This window comes from Cebus imitator, unplaced genomic scaffold (assembly GCF_001604975.1).
Source record: "Cebus imitator isolate Cc_AM_T3 unplaced genomic scaffold, Cebus_imitator-1.0 Scaffold142, whole genome shotgun sequence".
NCBI classification, from domain to species: domain Eukaryota; kingdom Metazoa; phylum Chordata; class Mammalia; order Primates; family Cebidae; genus Cebus; species Cebus imitator.
The window spans coordinates 3,183,616-3,205,893 of NW_016107457.1; the positions used below are offsets into that span (position 1 = coordinate 3,183,616).

Consider the following 22,278-nt stretch of genomic DNA (forward strand, 5'->3'; position numbering starts at 1 on the left):
TTCTCTTGTTATCCTCATTTTACAGATGAGGATAAACAGGTTTAGAGTGAGCCACTTGGCCAAGGTTGAGCTGAGCCTATATTATACTTTACACAGGAAATAAAGAGAAGGGATGAGAAGGGGCAGAAATGTCAACAGGTCATTGCATTCTTAATATGCTGGCTAAATGAACTGTGGCATAGGCCTTCAGTTGGTTGCTTGGTTCCACGATCTTTGTCTTTTGAGCTGGTCTGAATCTATACAAACCTATTAGCCTTCACTCCAGTTCTGAGTGGTGAGGGACCTCATCTCCACAGCGGAGTGTGCTAAATGGGTGGCCTCTTCCAGGAGAGGCTATGAAACAAGCATATACATGTGCATTCATATTTGCTGCCAAGTTTTTGTTTTGGTCACCTCTACTGCACATTTTAATCTGGAGACGATTACAGTCCATTCTTGGAAGGGATAAAGGGGATTAGCATTCGTGAGGTCAGCTCTGACAGTGTCCCTTTGTGCCTGTGTTCCTGACCTCGATCAACTTCTCCCTGCTCTGTGAATAGCAGGCCCTCTGCTGCACAATCAGCGTGAGCTGGACAAAGCAGGGGAGCAAGACTCACAGCTCTTTATCTCCGGAGATTGCTAAAGTCAGTCAAATACCAACTGGATTAGGTTTTACAAATTGGTGGCTACCCAGCTTTTTTCTGGATGCAAGAGGGAAAGAATACCATTACTACCAACAATATCAAAATAAGTCCGCAGCAGCTACCATTGATTTAATGCTTCTGAAGCGCTTTGCAAGTAATGACTCTCATACCCCACAACCACAATATGGGTTACGCCTGTGTTTTCCAGATGGGGAGACTAGAACCAACAAAGGTTAAGTCACTTGCCCAAGTCACTGGTAAGTGGAGGAGTTGTGATTTGAGTCCCACAGTCCTGTAACTGTGCAGATTCCCCTGTACTGTAATTGTCTTAGTAACTATGCTCCAAAACACCTTTGACCCAAGCACAGAAGAGACTTTCATTAGTTACAGGTGAGAGTCTCCTGGTTTAGAAAGGCTAGTAGACACCATAAGAGGTCATCAGGATAACTCTAATATCTTTTCCCTAGTCCTTTGCTGGGTGGTTTAGGAGCAGCTGCACCTTGTTCTGGATACAGGAGAGTGGCCTAGTGATCTTCTTGGCCCCTTCTATCCAAGGCTTGTGATTCCAGGATTCTGTTTCCCTACTTGGGGATGCAAATGCAGGCTCCTGGATCACAGTGGGACTGCTCGAATTTCTTGTGCTAGTGCTTCATTTGAAAAGTTAGCTATTGTTTTTGGCATTTCTTGGAAAAGTTTGGAAAGATGCTGAGACAAGCAAAACAAGCCTCTTAGGACAATAAAATGGATGGGTGTACCCAGGTTTTTATTTTTTAAAAAAGATGTTAAAAATACTTGCAAAACTCCACAAAAATGCTTGCTCACTCCTAAAGTTAGAAGTGCTTAAATTGAATGTTTTCCTTTTTTAACAGTCTGTGAAAAGACAAAGAACCTCCACTCCCGTGTTAACTGCAGCACCATTCACAATAGCCAAGATACGGAGTCTGCCCAAGTGCCCATCAACGGACGGATGGATAAGAAAGTGTGGCACATATACACAATGGAATATTATACAGCCCTAAAAAGAGGAAAATGCTGTCATTCAAGACAACATGGATGAACCTAAAGCACATTATGTTAAGTGAAATAAGCCAGGTACAGAGAGACAAATAGCACAGTATTTCACTTATGTGTGAAATCTAAAAATGTTTAAATCCAAAGTAAAGAGTAGTGAGTAGAACAGTGATTACCAGAGGCTGGGGTTAGGGGGTGGATGGGGAAAGGAAAGCCATCTGTCAATGGGTACAAAGTTTCAGTTAGATAGGAGGAATAAGTTCTGTTGTTTTCTTTGTGTGTGTGTCTGCGACAGCTATCTCCTGGGGTGGAGTACAGTGGCACAATCATAGTTCGCTGTAGCTTCCAACTCCTTGGGCTCAAGTGTTCTTCTCACTTCAGTCTCCCAAGTACCTAGGACCACAGTTGCATATAGTCTAATGCACCTGTATTTTTTCTGTGGCGTTCTATTGCACAGGATGGTGACAATGGTGAACAATAATGTATATTTCAAAATAGCTAACAGAGGATTTTACATGTTCTCATTACAAAAAAATGGTAAAGATCTGAGGTGATGGATAGGCTAATTAGCCCGATTTGATCATTCCACAATATACATATATCAAAACATCATGTACTCCATGACTATATACAATTATTATTAGTGAGTTAAAACTAAAACAAGAAAGAAAAGACATAGGATCTCCAAGATGCTGTTTGCGCTGCTCTAAGCATATCCCCCTTCTAGAGATAGAGCCAGTGGCTGACAAGTGACACAGCTACTTCCACTAGACCTAAGTACCTCAAGAGGTGTGTTCAGGGGAGCAAACGTTTGCTCCACTACTGCCTCCCTAAAGTTAACAGACCTTCATATCCCCTCAACACAGGCCAAGTCAGGGCAGAGCCTCAGATAGTATTGTAGCTCATGGTAACCTCAAGGACACTCTAGCGCATCCCTCGGCTTGCAGATGAGGAGGTGGGGGCACAAGAATGTGACTTCTTAAGGTCCCTTGTCTGGTTAGGGGCAGAGCTGAGCCCAGGACTCAGGTGGCTGAAGAACTCTTTTCACTTTCTGAGCTACTGGGAGACATGCTCCTCTCGTACTTGATTTTGATAGTACCGTGTCTGTGACATTTGCCAAGAGGTACAGCTGATCATGTCTTCATGGATGAGGATGGCTCTGAGGATGAAAGGATATATGGCATGTAAAGCACCCAGGGGCCCCCACACAAGTGACCAATAAACAATAGCTCCTCAGAACTGCAGAGCTAAGAAAAAGGTGACCGAACACCTAAGCACTGCTGAGGAGCTATTTCCTGGAGCTAGTTGAAGGATTAAAGTCATCTGGCCGTTTACCCACTTTATATAAATACACAGACACATGCACATTCATAAAGACACCACTATGCTTTTGGGAAGGCACGTACCTCACTGTTGGCACTTTCCACAAATGACCCCCCGAACATGGCTGCCATCCACTCACAGCTACAGATCAGCAGCGGCTTGTGGGCACTGATGGCTCCATCGTCCAATTTAAATATCACATCTGCCAAGAGATTGAGGAAACACAACCATGAGCCAGCTCCACCGAGAGCTTCAACCAAGGCCTCTGCTCTCGAATCCACCCACCTGTGTTTCTTTTACTCTCTCCTGAATGCCTTTACTTATTGATTTTATGTCAGCTGCCATCTTTGGGCCTTGGCACATCCAGCTCCCACCTAAGGGAGCATGCATTTAACATCGTCACATATAAAGTCAGGACAAAAACTTTCTGAACCAGAAAGCAACAGTAAAGAGGGAATATTTCTTCCTCCTTGCTATGCAAAACTTTAAGCATATAAAACAGTGGAAAGAACAGTAGGATGATCACTCATTTATATCCCTTGTTAACATTTTGGCATGTTTGTTCGATGTATATTTTAACTTATAACATTTTACTTATTAATACTCAGAACAGTCTCCTAAATAACCATACCATGATTATACCTAAGAAAAATAAAAATAATTCCCTACTCTCATCCACTATATAGTTCATATTCAAATTTCTCCAATTATTCCTAAATTGTATTTCACAGCTTAAAAAAAAAAAAAGAAATAGAATCCAATTGAGACTCCCAGCTTGTATTCGATTACTATGCCTCTCCAGTAAGGAGGGGGTGATTTAATCAACTCCACCTAAGGCTCACTGTTTAAGTTGCTGTAGGTTTGTAACATATTCTTTTCATGAATTTTCAAGACTACTTCTGTACCACAATGGCCAGTGTTTGAAGTAAATACCACTCATAAGCTTTAAAATGAATGAACTGAGTCTTTAATAACCACTTGCTAAATATGTAGTGCCCTGGCAGGGATTATAAAAGATAAAGACAAAGATAAAGGTATCCACATAAATAGAAGTCAGGAAGTCAGCTTTATACAATGAAATACACACACCCACACACCTACCCAGAGGACAATTTCAGAACAAAAACAGTCCAAATGTAAGACAGTACAAGCATGAGTCAATAACCCATATTGGATGCAGGCCACCAGTGTGCTTAACAATTACGGAAGGGTACTGTGGGCAGCATAAGGTGTAGTTATCAAAGGCAATGGAGGGGCAAGAAAACTACAGAAGTGCAGGGCCAAGGAGCATGAGGACAGAAAAGGAAAGGGGATGGGAACAGGTGAGACGCCTTTTGTAGGAAGGTGGAGGGCCACCAAAATTGCCTCAAGGACTTTAGTGGTCTAAGGACTCGAGATCACTGCTTTTTGTCATGGATCAGTGCTGAAGGGTCAGCGGAGAATAGAATTGGTTAGAGAATGGATTCTGAAGGGGAATTGTATGCAATGAGCCCAGTGGAGATCGGTTCAGAGGTCCCTGATCCAGTCTTGAGGAGCAGTGGTTTATGGAACAGGTTTTGATACTGACAAAACGTGGGTTCAAATCCTGGCTTTTCCATTTATTGCCGGTGTGATCATGTGCAAATTACCTAACCTCTCTGTCCTTTGGTTTCCCCATCTGCAAAATGGAGACAATCATATTTAACCCTTAAGTCTGATGAGAATTAAGTTAATGCCTGTAGCTTAGAAAGGTATATAGGAAAAATAAGCACTTATAAACGTTAGCTATGGTCATGTCTGGCTAATGTTCAGTGAAACGCAAAGGTATTAATGGCTCTGCCCCGCGGCACACTCACCTGAGAACGTCCCCTTGCTGAGACACTCTTTTATTCGGTTGGCTTTTCTGACGTGAAAGGCTTTTGTAATCTCCTGGTTCATGAAGGCTTCCTTGTTCATGATGTTTTCCACCATCATCCTCAAATCAAACATCTCTAGGACCTCTGCAATCTGAGCCAGGCCCATCAAGTCCTTTTCCTTTTCATCCAGTTGTCCTGTATAAAGAAACTGGAGCAGGGTCCGAAAAGGGCCTGGCTGGACTGAAGAGTCCATCCTGACCACAGTCACGGGGCCCACCCGCTTTGAAATGGGGTTGACTTGCATTTCCCTGTGCATGCCAACAAACCCCTTACTCCAGCCAGCCAAAGTCTGCGTCTCGGAAGCTGCATCCTCAGCTTCCAGCCCCAGAGCCTCCACCAGGCTCTTGTTTGAAGACTTCCACTGCTCTGTCTGAGGTGTCCTAGGCGGGCCTTCCTCCCTTTCCTCCTCTGGGTCAACACTCAAAATCTGCCCCTGGAAATCTCTGCTCTGCTTCTCTTTCTCACAATCTCCTTCACTTGAACCCGGGGATTCTTCACATTCCATTAAAAACAGATCATAAAATTTGGAAGAAGAGGTAGCAAGGTAAATTCGATGTGCAAAGATGTGCTCCTGGTCCTGAAGGATGAACAGAACATCGGCACACAGAGGATTGTCCAGTAAACAGGCAGCTTCATTTGTCCCCGTGGAAGGACACTCTGGAATTTTGATGACTGGTGGAGGGGCTTTTGGAGGTAGGAAGGGTGCCTGAAGTAAAGGTTTCTGGACTTTCTTTAAGTGGGATTTCCAGAACTGCAGGTGCCTGCGGGAAATCAGCGCTGCTCGGATTGCATTGTCAAACACATCCTTGATCCCAAACTGGTCAAACACGCTTGTTTCATAGTATGGTATGCCAAGTTCCTTTGCTACCTCTCGGCCTTTTTCTGGGGGCAAAATATCCCCTCTCTTTATGGGCCTGAAATAGAACATTTAAAAAATTATAATCATCCTTATTTTAGGAAAAAAATAGTAACCAGGACCTATCTAATCACCTAATGGAACTATATGCTGAAAACTCGAGTGAGGCTTTTAGTCTCTGGAAAAATCTGCCACCGCCTCAAGTCTTTCAACTATCAAGGCGTTATGATTGCAGGAAGAAATAGTGCTTTCAAATATTTCATAGGTTCAATCCACAGATTTTACACATAATTTGTGAAGCTTATCCATAAATATTCCACATTTTTATGTTATTATTAATGGCATTGTTTTTTAAATTTTATTTTCCAATTGTTGATTTCTTAGTTTATACAAATACAATTGATTTTTGTGTATTGACCTTTTATCCCGTTATTTTGCTAAATTGATATATAAATTCTGATAGCTTTTTTGTAGATCCCTTAGGACATTTCATTTACATGACCATGTTTATATGGTCATGTTATACGACCATGTGCCTGAATAGGGAGTTTTACTTCTTTAAAAAAATCCTCTCAGCAGTAACCACAGTAACTGAAGTGTCATCCCTTTACTGGCTATTTGATATGGGTAAGTTACTAACCTCATTAATTATTGGTTTTCCCATCTGTAAAGCGGGAATAACAATATACTTATATCTTGAAGGACTATTGAAAGGTTTAAATAATTAGTATGACTATGCTAAGCACAGTATTTAGCCACAGTGAGTGCCTGATAAATGTTCGCTCTTATCATCATTATCACCGCCATCTTCATCTCCTTCATCTTCATCAACAGCATCTTATGCTTGAAGTTTACTTTATAACTTTAAAATGCATTCATATACGTTTTTAATTTGAGCCTCACAATAGCCCTGTGAGGTATTATCTTTTGTTGTACATTCTGAGTAAGCTGAGGCAGAAAGGTCAAAAGTTTGTCTGAGGTCACATTTGCAGGCTGCTGAGAGACCTCTATTAAGCAATTAGAGCCCAGACTTTCCCACTCCTAGTTAAGTGATGCACTTCCGACGGCTCTTCTCTATTGGATTTGTGAATCCTCTTTCAAATCATCCCCTTCTCTTTTCCTCCACTCCCTTCTTCAAGCCTTCATCTTTTGCTTGGACTGGTGCATTAGCCCCTTAACTAATCTTTCTTCACACCCGCTCCCCACATTTTATTCCCCAGTCCTCACTGCCGCAAGAAAAGTCCTTACATAACACAACAATGACTCGGCAGCAGTTCTGCTTTAACTTCCTTTGATATCACAAAGTCCCTGGAATAAAGTCCATACCCTTTAGGCTGACACACAAGGACCATTTACAATCTAATCAAACCCTAGAAGGACAAAGTGTTGGAAACTACAGTAGACTCAGTACAGTGCTGGGCATGGTAAAGGCGTAGATGGTTCCAGAACATGGGCAGGAAGTGCTTTGTTGTGACACTCATTACAAACACTTGCTTGATTCAAACACACACTCTTAGGAACTTATCTTCTTATATCAGTATTTAGCCTTCAACACCAAAGGTAATATATGGAACAGGCACTGGTCTTAGGAAGAAAAAGATGATACTGGTGAGAATTTGAATTTGATGACTTAGATGGATAAGAGGGAAAATTAGAGGGTGTTGATTAAGGTGGAAGGGAAGTGCAGGGAAGAAAGTTTAACTTCAAAGTTTGCTCCTGTGGGCGTTGTGTTCCTTGTTTTTAAGACGGGCTTGAAATTTACCAACGGATGAAACTCTTCAAGGCTTAGTTCAAATATCAACTCCTTCACAAAATCTTCTTAGAATTGCTCTGCAGAAGGGACTGTCTCCTCTACTGTTCTCAACAGCTCTGCAGCTTTCCTCCAGTCCACGATTGTGAGGCCTGATTATCACAAACTACTCTTTTATACAGAAAGTTCCCGAGGCAGGGCAGTCTCTCACTCACTGTGGTCTTCCTAACCTCTATGTGGCTTCTAATATTCAATTCCTAGTCCATGCACTTAAGAACAGAAAACTTGTGGAAACTAGATATAAAGTGTTTTTAGAAATTTAATGCAAAACATACCTAGAACACCAGAAACTATGTAAACAAAGTACCATTGACTTTTGCTTGGAGAGCATAAAAAGTTGTGTCAATATAAAATTTTGTAATAAGCCTATTAGGTAAATGTCAAAATAGGGGTTTTTGGTTGCTGTTTGCTTTTTTTTGAGACAGGCTCTGTCACCTGGGCTGGAGTGCAGTGGTGCAGTCATGGCCTACTGCAGCCTTGTCCTCCCAAGTTCAGGCGATCCTCCCACCTCAGCCTCTCAAGTAGCTGGAACCACAGGTGTACACCACCAGACGTGGTTGATGCTTTTAAATTTTTTTAATTTCTATTTTTGTAGAGATGTGGTCTCACTATGTTGCCCAGGCTGGTTTCAAACTCCTAGCCTCAAGTGATCCTCCCATCTTGGTCTCCTGAAATGCTGGGTTTACAGGCGTGAGCCACTGTGCCCAGTCTAAAGGAAGGTATTAATAACAAAATTTTTAGAAAAGAAATGCTCTCCAGCCAAAAAGGTCAACATAAAAAAAATAAATAAATAAAACTTTTTTTATAAAGGGAATTTGAGGGAGCTCACATTTTAAGAAACGTATTTCTCCTTATATGGTTTGGCTGTGTCCCCACCCAAATCTCATCTTGAAATGTAGTTCCCATAATCTCCAAGTGTTATGGGAGGGACCTGGTTAAAGGTAACTGAATCATGGGGGCAGTTTCCCCCATGCTATTCTCATAATAGTGAGTAAGTTCTCATGAGCTTTGATGGTTTTATAAACGGGATCACGCTTTGTTTGGTTCTCATTCTTCTCTCTCCTGCTGCCATGCAAAGAAGGATGTGTCTTCTTCCCTACCGCTGTGATTGTAAGTTTCCTGAGGCCTCCCCAGCCATGCTGAACTGTGAGTCAGTTAAACTTCTTTCCTTTATAAATTACCCAGTCTCAGGTATCTCTTTATTAGCAGCATGAGAATAGACTAATACGCCCCACCAAAGTCAATATCTGCATTTTAAATATAGTGAAACAAATTCTCCTTCAAGTTGTATTTTACATTTGTGACACTTAAAAATATAACCACTAGAAACATTTAAAAAGTTGTATTTGTTTGTTTTACAACTATAGGTCCAAATGATTTTCAAAAAGTGGACACTGTCATCTTGAGAATGAAATACTGTAACAGGTTGGACTGAGGAATACAAGAAGATGAAAACACTTCAATACATGTGTTTGTATAAATCTGATGTTCCCTGGGGCCCAGATGCCTCTAAGTGTTAATTAACTTTATTGTAATAATCATAATTTCAAGTGTGACATTAGTATGAGTAACCAATATTTTGTCTAATACTTTACACTTTTCAAAGTACTTCTATTCACATCCTTTCATAATTAGAGAATTTCCGTCAAGTGCTGGCCAATCATTTGACAAAAATGAGTTCTGACACCAGAGATGAGGGTGCCTATTAGAAGGGCTCAGAGCACACCCCTCATGATTCATGGGCTGACTTAAAGCCCAAGGCTGATTGATGAGACCCAGGAGCACTGAAGAGCAGAACGCCAGGCTACACAGACACCTGCTGCCTATAAATCTGAACTTGGCCAGAACAGGGAAACACTGAGTCCCTTGGCTTACCTTGCTAACGGGCGCCTAGCTCGATTAACAGCTTCCAGGTCAGCATAGCGGAGATCGAGCTGGCACCCAACGAGGACAACGGGTGTGCGAGGGCAAAAGTGCTTGATTTCTGGATACCACATGGTTTTCACATGATTTAGGGAATTGGGATTAGCAATCGAAAAACAGAGGACCACAACATCGGACCTAAAAGGAAATCACAAAAGAAGCTTTTATTATCTTTTAACATTTTGTTTTTTCTTTTACCCTTATGGTTCTTCCCAAACCCCATCCTTCTAATGCCATCTCATGTCACAATTAAAAAAAAAAAAGACCAGATATTAAAACACATCTTGGAGTCATGCAAACAGCCTGATAAGCCCCCACATTCCAGCACCAACACAGCCTAACAGTTCATTTCCGTAACGCACTGCGGAATGCTGATGCATTGACGTTTCCAATGAAGTTATTTTATGGTAGAGATGGTTATCCAAACTTGCCTCAGTCCTAGAACCACAACATGCTGAACTATTTCTCTTCATCACAAGAAATAGTTTCAAGAGAAAAGAAAATAATACAAACTACCTTTTACCAGTTTAAACAACATAAAGGTGATGATGACTCATCCCAATGAGATAAAGCAAACAGTTTCAACATTACTGAAAATGTAACAAGTATTTGCTGTACAGGGTCAGCAAATACGCAGAAGGATTTCTGCCCTTCTTCCCACTTATGCACACATGTAGACAGTATAGCCACTTATCTGTTTCCGAAAAGAAAAGTCCTGAATTTGCAGGAATTTTGACTCTTTACTAGGTAAGGCAAGAAGGTAATATTTAACATGTAACTAGGCAAGAATTAGATTGATGGCTAACAAGATGAGAAATATTGGAAGCAGATTTCTCAAATGTTACATGATATACAAAGCAGATATATGGGGAAAAGAAAAACTGCTTTATCGTAAATTTCGACATAAGAGTCTTCCACTTTTACATAATAACTTACCATTCTAGAAGTCAAATAACTATTTTGTAAAACAGTTGTCCAATTATGGTGTTTGATAAACAGCTGCTAAAAAGTATCTTTAATAGGAATTATAACCCATCGTTCTAGGATAAAATGTGCTGAATGATGACTTTCAAAACACTGAGGCAAAAGGATATAAAGAATAGGAGAAGTTATGCCCAAGGATTCAAGACTATCTTGTGGCTAAATTCAGAAATAAGCTCTTACAATTTCACTAGATGTCAATTTATTGCCTTTATTGTTTATGTAATGAGAAGAATCAAGTGGATGAATCAAACACCTTCTTTTTAAATCATTAATGAGCTTTCCCCTCTACATATCAATGAAGACAAACAAATATATGCAGACAACCATAAAATTTCTAAAAATAATCATTTGCAATGCAGAAAACTGCAGGGTGCTTACATTAAATGTAATTCACCAGCTGTGTCTTTAAATTTATATTCAAGAAAACCTGCACCAGACCACAACAAATAGAGGAGAAAATCCTGAGATTAAAATATTTCCAAATTATAAAAGAGGACCTAGGATTTAAAGTAGATGAATGTATTAATCTGAATGTTTAGAATCATCTTGAATAAAGATATCAAAGATCCTTGGATGCTGGGATAATATAAGTGAAAATATGCATAGCTATATAAATGAAAAGGAAACATGTCTTGTCTTTGGGATTCTGATTTACTTAGAGGAATATTCTGTGCTCAGTCTTAGTTACAATCAGCATAAATAACAGTATCCAGTAAAGCCAAGAATGCTTTGAATTTTACATTTTTTACGGGCTGAGTTTTCTATTATTTATAATCCTATTTATATCAGGTATCTGATAAGGCTCTGCTGTAAGCTTCATCCTGATCATAAAATAAAGCCACCATGAATTTTGGCACAGTGAGAATAGCATGACAATATCCAAGGTTCAAAATTATAGAAAAGGAATTGAAGAAATATATCCAGCACCTAAATGTGTTACAGTATGTATAAAATAGTTTTAATTGGTGCCTTCTATTTCCCTATTAAGGCACATGGCTCTAAGGGAAATCATTCTCGGAGCTTAATTTATATGACAGACATGTAGCTAAATGTCAATTCTGTTCTCAAATTTTATGATACAGCATGTGAGGTTTTGAAATCAGAGCTAGCTTGGTTGTCAAGGTTACCATGATAACACTCATGCTATTGAACACATACTAGTTGCTATCCAGATGACCTGTAAACAAGTACAGACAGGACCTTGGGGGCTGGAAAAAAGGGAATCTTGTGATGATAGCAGCACAATGCCATCACATAATACAGGTCCTCAGGGCTCAGCTTCTAACTATGTCACATCAATATCTAAATGCATGAAATGCCATGGGGAAGCTGGAAAAATAATTCAATGTTCTGTAAACATTTCGCCTCAAAATGATGATAGTTAAAGAAAAGAGGTTGTGTTGAGAGCAGTACTACCTCTGAAGATAAAATAACAATTTATTGAGTCAAAATTCTATTTGTGTATCAGAATAAAAGTCTTCTTTTTCCTTTCATATTCACATCTAGGTGCTGTGAGAATCTGTGCTCATTATTTCACACTAAAAGCAGTAAAAAAATAAGATTTTTTTTTTTTTTTTTTTTGGGGGATGGAGTTTTGCTCTTGTTGCCCAGGCTGTAGTGCAATGGCACGTACGATCTCCGCTCATCACAACCTCTGCCTCCCAGGTTCAAGCGATTCTCCTGTCTCAGCATCCCGAGTAGTTGGGATTACAGGCATGTGCCACCTTGCCCAGTTAATTTTGTATTTCTAGTAGAGATGGCGTTTCTCTGTATTGATCAGGCTGGTTTCGAACTCCTGACCTCAGGTAATCCACCTGCATCGGCCTCCCAAAGTGCTAGGATTACAGGAGTGAGCCACCGTGCCCGACCCAAGATCATATTTTAAGTACCACATTGCTTAAATGTCTTTTGGTTAACCCTTGTTGATCTAAATACAAATGCATTAAGAAAACTTTATATAAAGATTATACAGAATTATGTTCTTAAGATCTGCCATATGAATGTATCTCCCTAAAACCAATTTTAACCAAAAGGCTAAGCATTAGGAATCAATGGACACAGTAATACAGCTATAGAAAGATGCTGCTTTGATGCATTCCTTACTAACATTCTTTTCTAATTCCTAATTCTCAACACATCAGTATCCTCTGTGATATAAACACATATACAATCGAGTAACTATTTTCAGAATGCCAATTATTCCCTCTAGATTTTGAGCTTTTTTTTTTTTTTAAACTAGTCAAAGAAGGCACAAGACCTGCAGCTAAGAATATCTCCAGCTTTAGGCATAATTCCAAGGAACTAGAGATATTAAATAACTTTTAATCAAAACATTCATTCCCATGTGGAGACTGTTCAATGTCTGACATAAGCTCGTGTTTAAAAAATACCATTCCTCTGAAAGATAAAAAGAAAAAGGCAAGTTCTAGCATTTCTATTTCTATGGCTCTGTTACATTTTTTAACTTTGAAGAGTCAGTTTAAAAATAATTGGGAGTGGTGAGTGTGATGAGGACATTCTCACATATCAGGCAGTAGGGTTAGTCTAGATATAACCTCAGGGGTCCTGTTTCAGCTGTAAAAAGAATTGAATAGGATTTAAATGGAGTCCTACAGCTATTTGGAGTAGAAAGCATAAGAATTCGAGAATGCAGAGGCAGAGTACAGGATACATGAGATTGTAAATTCCAGAACCTGAATACTAAGAAGGAGTAGGAAGGGGCTTGGAATGTTTATTGTACTTATTTTTATTAAATATTTTATTTTTCACTGGGCTAAACAGCTTTACTGGAGAAAACCAGAATTACAAAGGACTTAAGAGTATATGGTCTTAGGGGCTTGCCTGTGGAATGTTTATATTTCAGAAAAAAAAGACTTCTTCTTTCTAAGGAGAAAATACCAATATGAAAATTTCACTGGGTACTAACACATCAAATAATGTCCACAAAATAATGTTTTGATTAGTCAAGTCAAAAGCAATCTGAAATAAATCGAAATGTTGAAACAATTGGGCATCTTGTTTCATGGAGGAGTGGGAGTGAGTCAGAGAGACCAAGTCATCCAAAAATGCCTGAGCTGATAAAGCCAAGCTCAGTTCCATCAGTTTTACTTCATATATTAAACAAACATAAAAAGCATATTTTTTTTTCAGTTATCTTTCAAGGGGAACACTGGCCAAAGATAGCGTGTCAAAGATTGGCAAGGATATCTGAATAACATAAGGAGTACATGCAGAGTTGGGACCAATCTTTGTTGGAGGATTAAAGAAAAAAATCCAAAAAAAGTGCATCTTCGCCCTAGCTAGACTTTAAACAGCAAAATACCACACATGTTCTCAGAGACTGTCTTTATAATGTCTACAGTCAAATATAGCAGAGTTGGTGGGAAAAGATCAGAGAAGCAACCAGAAGCTAAACCTCTTTTCCAATCTGAAATACCAAATTCATAGAAGTGGTCGGAAAAGGGTAGATAATCAGTGACAAACGTTTACTGTTAAATGAATTTTCTTCTAAGTTCTTTCCTGTCACAGCAGTACTCTGTCTTCTTAGTCTGACTTTCCTTTTCTAGTCCCATCTACATTGCCACTGTCATCCAGCTGAGGAGCTGTGGGCCTTGGCTTTCCTTACCTGGTTAAGTGAAAGAATAATTCTGACATTATCTTTTTATCTAGAAGCTTCAGATCAGGTCAATTTTACGGGCAATGAGAAGGACAGTGGACTCTATCCAGTTCTCCAGAAAGCTGTGAGTGGGACAGCCAAATGCCCTTCTCAAGTGTGTCTGGGTCCAGTTGGGTCTCTTGCTACACTAACACTTGGTGACCAAGAATGAGCTAATAATTATATATAATTATTAGAATGCAGAATCTGGTTGCTTCTCCGATCTTTTCCCACCAACTCTGCTATATTTGACTGTAGACATTATAAAGACAGTCTCTGAGAACATGTAGTATTTTGTTGTTCAAAGTCTAGCTAGGCCCAAGATATGTGGGTAAGATGTACTTTTTTGGGGACTTTTTTTCTTTAAGGTCCCAACTTGGCACATATATATATATATATATATATATATATATATATATACACACACACACATATATAGCTCTGTTGCCCAGGCTGGAGCGAAGTGGCTCAATTTCGGCTCACAGCAACCTCTGCCTCCCGGGTTCAAGCAATTCTCCTGTCTCAGCCTCCTAAGTAATTGGGATTATAGGCGCCTGACCACGCCTGGCCAACTTTTTGTATTTTTAGTAGAGACGGGGTTTCACCATGGTGGCCAAGCTGGTCTCAAACTCCTGACCTTGTGATCTGCCCACCTCAGCCTCCCAAAGTGCTGGGATTACAGGTGTGAGCCACCACGCCTGGCCGCTAATATTTACCCGAGTTCTCCTTGAAGTATCTCCTTTTAACGTACATTTGTACAAATTATTTTGTTCTGTGTTACGATCCCACCTCTTTATATGTCATCACTGACTATTATTACTTATTTTTTAAGGAGGGACTCCTATATCCAGTATATGGGCAGGCATCGTGGTCACATTTTAATGGGATTCTTTTCTTTGTCACTGTGCATGAGTCCCCAAAGATTCAAGTAGGAGTGTCTGACCTCCTTCTTTGGGGCTTCAAGCTTCTTTCTCCCTGCTGGTAACTGAGGTAGGTTCTTTACAGAAACATTTTCAAAACCATTCATGTTGACAACATATCTTTCATGCATATAGTCTGACAGAACTATGCAAACAGACAGATCAAAACAGCACAAAACAGCTGGGAGCATGGCAGAGAAAAGGAATGTGTAACACGTGGCTTTGGAAAATTTTAGTAGAGGAGCAGCCCAGTGTGTATGAGATGCAGAGGGAGTTGTCAGTGATGGGGCACATAACCACCAGGAGATGAATGGCTGTGTAAGCTCATACTCATGGAGGATGGAGAGGCCTGTAGGGGAGCGCCTGGCGGGGGATCTGGGGGGAGCAGGGCAGAACCATGCAGCACCCTGGATGTGAGCAGAGAAATCAAGTCAATACTTTACCAATAGCGTGAGGCTTCTTAAGTACAGATGTTATGTGGGGAAAACTGTCAAAACATCCTGAAATATATCCAGATTTGGGAGTGATTAGCATGTGCAACTATTTTTTTTCCAAGCCCGTATCTGCATGTTTAGTAGGAAGCAATATTTTAAACCAGTCTTCCACCACCCTCTGAATGTGGGGCCAAAGCAATGCATGCTCTTAAGTGCAGGGAAGTCACATCAACATCTCAGCAATGCCACCAAACCCTAAGATAGATAACATTAGGTTGGTGCAAACTTAATCGTGGTTTTTGCTATTGAAAGTAATGGCAAAAACCACGATTACGTTCACACCAGCCTAATACTTGAGTCTTAGAAATAGTTGGTTCTACCATCATAGCTCAAATATCATTGGGGGCAATGGCCCTGCCATTGTTGTGAGTTATCATCCAATGAAATCAGGCCGCTTTCCACTCAAAATCTTAGTTTCTGTACTTGGCAAACCATATTCCCTTAGTGTATTCTTACACCTCACGTAATCATCAGAAGTTGAATACGCATGAATTTTGCATGAAGCACAGATACTTTCTTAAAAGAAACATTAAACAGTCTCACTTAACTCCTGGTCAACAAACGCAGGAGGCGCTGACATAAATAAGACTCGCTAAACAGAAGAAGGTGAAACTGTGGTAATACATTCCCTTCCAGCTCCACCTGGAGTTCACATCCCTCTTTGGCATTCTCTGAAGTTAAACTGCTGAGGAACCTCCTTCCTACATATTTCATTTTTTCTCCTGAGGGCAAGTTGTACGCATAAGAAAACTTTAGCATCAGCTACAATGCTACATGGGAGGTCCCTGGGATTAACCTCCCCGACTCTCCTGAGACCAAACTGTGTAAACTAGCAAGACCATCTGACCACGATGACAAAGGGACTCTACCCAGGCTCCTTGGCAATTCTCTTTGAATCGGTAAAGGTGCCAGGAATGGTCAAGTCACTTATCCAATATTATTCATCAATCACCTAATCATTTCTTGCAGAAATAGTAACTGAGAACCTACTGTGTGCCAGGCACTCTTCTAGACATTGGGGATAGAGGGATTAGTAAAAGACACAAACTGCTGCCCTTGTGGCACTTGTTCTCATTATGCTCACATTCTAGTGAAGACCGATAATAAAGAAGAAAAAATATTTAAAACAGGTAATGCTAAGTGCTAATTAGAAAATAAAGCAGAGAAAGGGGATGGAGATATTGGGGAGCAAAAATTGCTGTTGAAACGAGGTGGCTAGGGAGGGCCTCGCTGAGAAGGTGACATTTCCAGAAGCCCTGGGGGAAAGGAGGGAGTCAATATGGCAGTATCCAGGGAAGAACCTAGCACAAGAGGAAGCCGCTAGCGCAAAGGCCCGAGGTAGGAGCCTGCCTGCAGTGCCTCCCTGGAGGAAGAGACCATGCCATTCTGCAGGAGCACAGTCGTGAGGGAAAGAGGGAGTTTTTGAGCAGGATGCCGTGATATAATTTACGTTTGAGCGTCAGTCCCTTGCTCCAATGAGAACTGACTAAACTGGTGGCAAGGTAGGAATGGGGAGAGGACAGGGAGTATCAGGGATAGGGAGCAAGAAGCAGAGGACCAGTTAAGAGGTAAGAATTCAGTGAGAGAGGATGGTGACTCTGCGGGGCCTGAGAAGGGTCCTCTATGGGGGGAAGTGGCTGCATTCTGTATACACACGCTGAAGGTATAGCCTGAGGACAAGATGTGGAATGTGAACCAAAAGCGTTCAGAATAGTACTAAACTTTTTGCCTGAGCTATTTATTCTTGCTTCCCTGTTCCAGGAACTGACACCTTGAGTTCAGCATTGTTAACACTGAATTATCATTGTTTTTGTAGCTGTCATTTCCACTATAGCATGAGGTCATTTTCAGGGATTTTGTTCTGTTCCTATTAGTTTCTCTCTCATTGTGTACAACTCAGTGTAAGAGAACAGGCCCTCAAAGAATTTTTACTAAATTAAAAGGCCTTATGGATATCAGAAAGTAAAACCTGCATATGCAAATATGTCTGCAGACTCAAAGTCTAAAAGAGATGAATTTAGGCTTAAAATAAGTCAGAGAATCATTTGGAGCTTCAGTAAAGAATGAAAATAGAATGTGAGCCATTACAGTTCTTCAGACTATTATTGCTGAAAGACTGCTAGGTAAAGCTCTGCTATACGGCAGAGGTTAACCGGTTAATCTCTATATATTTTAATTATTTGAATTTCTCTAAAAAATCTCTTTACCCCATGTAATTGGATAATTTCATAACATCAGAATAATAGTGAATGAATAATTTCTTCCAGGAATTAGATTATCTCCAGAAGCAAAGGAAACGTAAAGAAATGGACAGGTTACTTGCAAGATTAATTCCAGGTAAGTTATAACAAAATTAAGGCTTAAGGTAGGAGTAAGGAGAGGCTAGGAGGTCTACAGGCAGGATGGTCTATTACACAGACCATCTTGCTTTTTAAAAAGCGCACCAAACAACGAAATCACTAAAAGGATAGTCAAGATGATACATTAAAAAAAGAATTCACTAACATGCTTTCTGTGTCTGCAATTCAGAATTTCCTCCTTCGGACTTATCCTCTCTAGGCTGGGGACAGAGGCATTTTCAGCAGGGGGGATAAAGTGGTGGAATAATTCTGAAAGTCTAATCGTGGCTAGTATTAGAAATTACTGGTAGAATTGTTGTTAAGACTCACAAAGGAAAATATAAGTGAAAGTGTTCTATAAACTGTTAAGTGCCAATTACTGTCAGAAAAATGTAATTATGGGCTCAAAAATCACCAAGAATACATCTTATATGTTGACTTTAATCAGAATGGCAGAACACTTTCATCAAGAGATCTTCTCCTTTTGGATTACCAGCTGTGTCCTTTATTGTTATGGAATAACTGAAAGATAGGTAACAGAATTATCCACTGAAGGCAGGCAGAATTATTTAATAGTCTCTTTCTTTTTACCATCTACTTTGAAAGAAAAAACTGTATGGCTGGAATATATTTCTTCATCAGAAAGTTCCAGTATAAACACATCACAAACTGATGTTTTCTCTTCTTTCATCGTGAAAAGTCAACACACTTAGTTGTATTTGACCCGAATTGTCAAGCTTCCTGTTATTAAGCAGTAACAGAAAAAAAGTGAAAGGAAAGCAGAATACAAGATGTTAATGTACTGAACAACGCATATATTCCGTATTCTCTTTGCCCATCGCAGTGGCCTCATTAATCGCACTCCTGTGGCCTCTCTTGGGCCCATCAATGCTTTTCTGGGCTGAGCCACAAAGGAACCAGCCACATGACCGGTGCTTGGGCAGCAGCCAAAATCCTTCCTAGCCCTGGCACATGGGTGAGCCCCAGGCATCAATCAAGCCCTGTTGCTATCTCATTTGGCACTCCACTTTCCAAGGACAATTTTATCCTGGGGACAAGGCTGGGTCAGGCATAGGAATCCTAGCTCTTCTGCTTTTTTCTTCTGGGTAGAATACAAGATGTACCAGTTCAGAGTGGGAAGGACAGTGTGGGACAGCAGGCTGAGGGTGGCACAGTGGATGGTACATGTATTTTCTGTGCACCAGATGATTCGGCTTCACTGCAATTCTATGCTTGAGTTCTTTAGTACAGAATCCATAAACTTCCATCACAGATTTAATTTTCTGAATTATTTGTATGCACGTAGCCTAATGTGTATCTGTTTGTTTTGGATGATCACATAACAACAATCATCCACCTTTAATTGTTTTACTTAATGCTCTCATCTTTAGGCAAATGGATTAAAAAATCTCTCTCTATATAATTACTCTTTAAAATTATTCCTGTAAAGATCTTGAAAATGATACCCAGAGGAGAAACAACCTATGATTGGAAAAGCATTATTATTCATACAAGTAATTCGCTGCTTAAGAATACTCATTCATGAAAGATGTTACCAAAAAAATTTTACAAGTCCCAAAACTTGGGGAAAACAAGGGAGGATGTGAGGGTGTAGCTGAGTGTAACTCTCTCCTTTTTCTCCTGGCTTTGCAGCTGATCTTTCCGTTTGCTAATTCACTAAGGAGAGGCTAAGCACCAGCATTTTCCATCTCCATTGCCTGCAGGTTAAGCCATTACTTGTTATTCCTATTACAAAAGTGCACATATAAAATTCAACTTAGTAAAATAATTTGGCATTTGTTATAAGACTATTTCCTTGTCGATGCCTTAGAAGATCCTGGAACATATGAGGGAGATTTGTTGACTCATTCAACTAACATTGATCAAGCTCCTATGAGGTACCAGGCCCAAGTATTAGAAATAGAGAGTAGAAAGACAAAATCTCTATTCTAAATATACTAGGATAATAGGATAAGGGAATGAGCTAAAATTAAGGAGCCAATTTTCCCACAATACAATTATTGCTACAACAGAGATTTGCAAAGGTGTCCTATGGGAACACAAGGAGACACCTCACTTGGATTCTGAAGGTGACAGAGAGGGTGGGAAGAGTACAGAGAGGAATTCTAGGAGTATGTGACACTTGTTCTAATTCTTAGAATATAAGTAGTGATTGGCTAGCTTGAGAATAGGTGGAGTAGGGGCCTGAATTCTAACATAATGCATGTTTGTGGACCTGGAGGGTACGAAGGACACAGAACTAACAAATACTTTGTTATGTCTGGACCAAGACAAAATGTTGGGAAGACAGGCTGGGATTCAATCCAGAGAAACAAACAAGAATGGAGTCTCATGCCCATGTCTATTAACCAACCCCAATGAGAGGACACACCTGATCACTCAGCTCTCCACCCAATTTCCAGTCAGAGTGACCGGGTACAAAATGGTCACCTTTATGCTCCCAGAGATTACCATCACATTCTCCGGTTCCAGAATGAACCAGCTACAAAAGACAAAATTGTTACTATTTGATGAAGAAACAGAAAACTTTCACAGAACTTGGTGTTCTCTATTTGGCTATCACAGGGTATCTGGTGAAACGTTTCTTGTTAGACAAAGATATAAACATAACTACAGACTGAGAAACAGGCCCCTGGGTCAGACTATGAGCCACTGAGTGGGAGGTTCTATCTCTGAGAAAAGGGAAGCAGCATGATTTTGTTTGACAATATGACAGTGGCCCATCCTTAGCTTCAGATATATAAATACCTCATTTTTTATATTCAGCTACTAAGGATCTGGTTACATTTTTTTTAAGTTCACATAGTGATTTATGTTTTCAGTGGGAACTAACTTAAAGGTCCATAATTAAAACACACATAGTCTAACATGCAAACTTTTCTTCATGTATCACAGACTACTTTGTCCATATTTCTCTTCTTTTTTTTTTTTTTTCTTTTTTGAGGCAGGGTTTTGCTCTGTTGCCCAGACTGGAGTACAGTGGAACAGTCCTAGCTCACTGCAGCTTCCACCTCCCATGCTCAGGTGATTCTCTCACTTCAACCTCTTGAGTAGTTAGATGACAGGCATGAGCCACTGCACCTGGCCTATTTCTCTTCTTAAATAATCTGTATTGAGAGATAATGGAAATATACCAAATTTGCATATTTGTTGTTTGATTTGATTAATTTTGACATATGTATTCCCCCTGAACCATCATGATCAAAATGATAAATATTTCTATCTCCCCTAAAATTTCCTTATGTTCCTTTGTAATCCATCCCTCCCCTCCATCCTCTCATCTAGGAAACCAGTGATCTACTTTCTGTCACTATAGATTAGGTTGCATTTCCTAGGACATTGCAGAAATGGAATCACAGTATGTGCTCTTTTTTGCTTGGCGCCCCTTACTCAAAAGCTGTCTCTCTACGTGTCAAGCATTTTTCCCTTCTGGCTGAGGCTTGGTAACGAGCATCAGATCATTCCAGGACAATGTTTACCAAAGTGGGACCAGAGGACCATCTGCCTCAGAGTCATCTAGGTATTGGCTAAAATGGGCTGATTCACCTCTTCCAGAACTCTTTTTTTTTTGAAACGGAGTTTCGCTCTTGTTACCCAAGCTGGAGTGCAATGGCGCGATCTCGGCTCACCGCAACCTCCACCTCCTGGGTTCAGGCAATTCTCCTGCCTCAGCCTCCTGAGTAACTGGGATTACAGGAACACGCCACCATGCCCAGCTAATGTTTTTATATTTTTAGTAGAGACGGGGTTTCACCATGTTGACCAGGATGGTCTCGATCTCTTGACCTCGTGATCCACCCGCCTCGGCCTCCCAAAGTGCTGGGATTACAGGCGTGAGCCACCGCGCCCGGCCCCCAGAACTCTTATATCAGAATGACTGCTCTGTTCAAATAGGAGAGCTAAGAGTTTTAACTTAGCCTCTTAGGGAACAACTATTTCTATCCCTTAGTTTAAATTGCTGCTTTTCTTTCATGCCTTTCTACTTTTTCCTATAACCTGAGCAATTTTTAGTTATTTTTGTTGTAGCAGCACACTGAACTGAATGTCTTTAGGACACAAGCAGTAATGATTTTCCAAGGCCTCTTGGTACCATATATTTAAAACTGTGGTTTGGATTACTTTTCCATAAAAAGTGCATGCATTACTAAGCTGCTTCCCTTAGCTACTTTACTATCCATTTATAAAGCCTGCCATTAGGGCCAGGACTTGAGTGAAGAAAAAGAAGCACGTGCTTCAAGTGCAAAATGTAAGAAGGTACCAAAAAAGCCTCAGCGATCCAGATGAATAATACTTAAAAAAAAAATTCATTTGGCCGGGCACAGTGACTCATGCCTGTAATCCCAACATTTTGGGAGGCTGAGGCGGGTGGATCATGAGGTCAAGAGATTGAGACCATCCTGGCCAACATGGTGAAACCCTGACTC

General features: G+C 40.3%; 1 protein-coding gene across 11 annotated transcripts in view; it reads right to left on the reverse strand.

The window, feature by feature from the left end:
• Positions 1–22,278, reverse strand: part of RHOBTB1 (Rho related BTB domain containing 1) — a 126,832-nt gene that overhangs the window by 12,037 nt on the left and 92,517 nt on the right. For 8 of the 11 annotated variants that reach the window (XM_017542298.2, XM_037743373.1, XM_017542300.2 and 5 more), the window contains 3 exons: positions 9,394–9,579; positions 4,793–5,766; positions 3,041–3,159 (listed from right to left, as the gene is read on the reverse strand). In XM_017542298.2, coding sequence (XP_017397787.1) covers positions 3,041–3,159; positions 4,793–5,766; positions 9,394–9,579 — 1,279 coding nt within the window. Of the gene's footprint in view, positions 1–3,040; positions 3,160–4,792; positions 5,767–9,393; positions 9,580–15,443; positions 15,501–22,278 lie in introns of all 11 variants that reach the window. The other 3 variants (XM_037743379.1, XM_037743378.1, XM_037743380.1) reach the window with 1 other exon arrangement.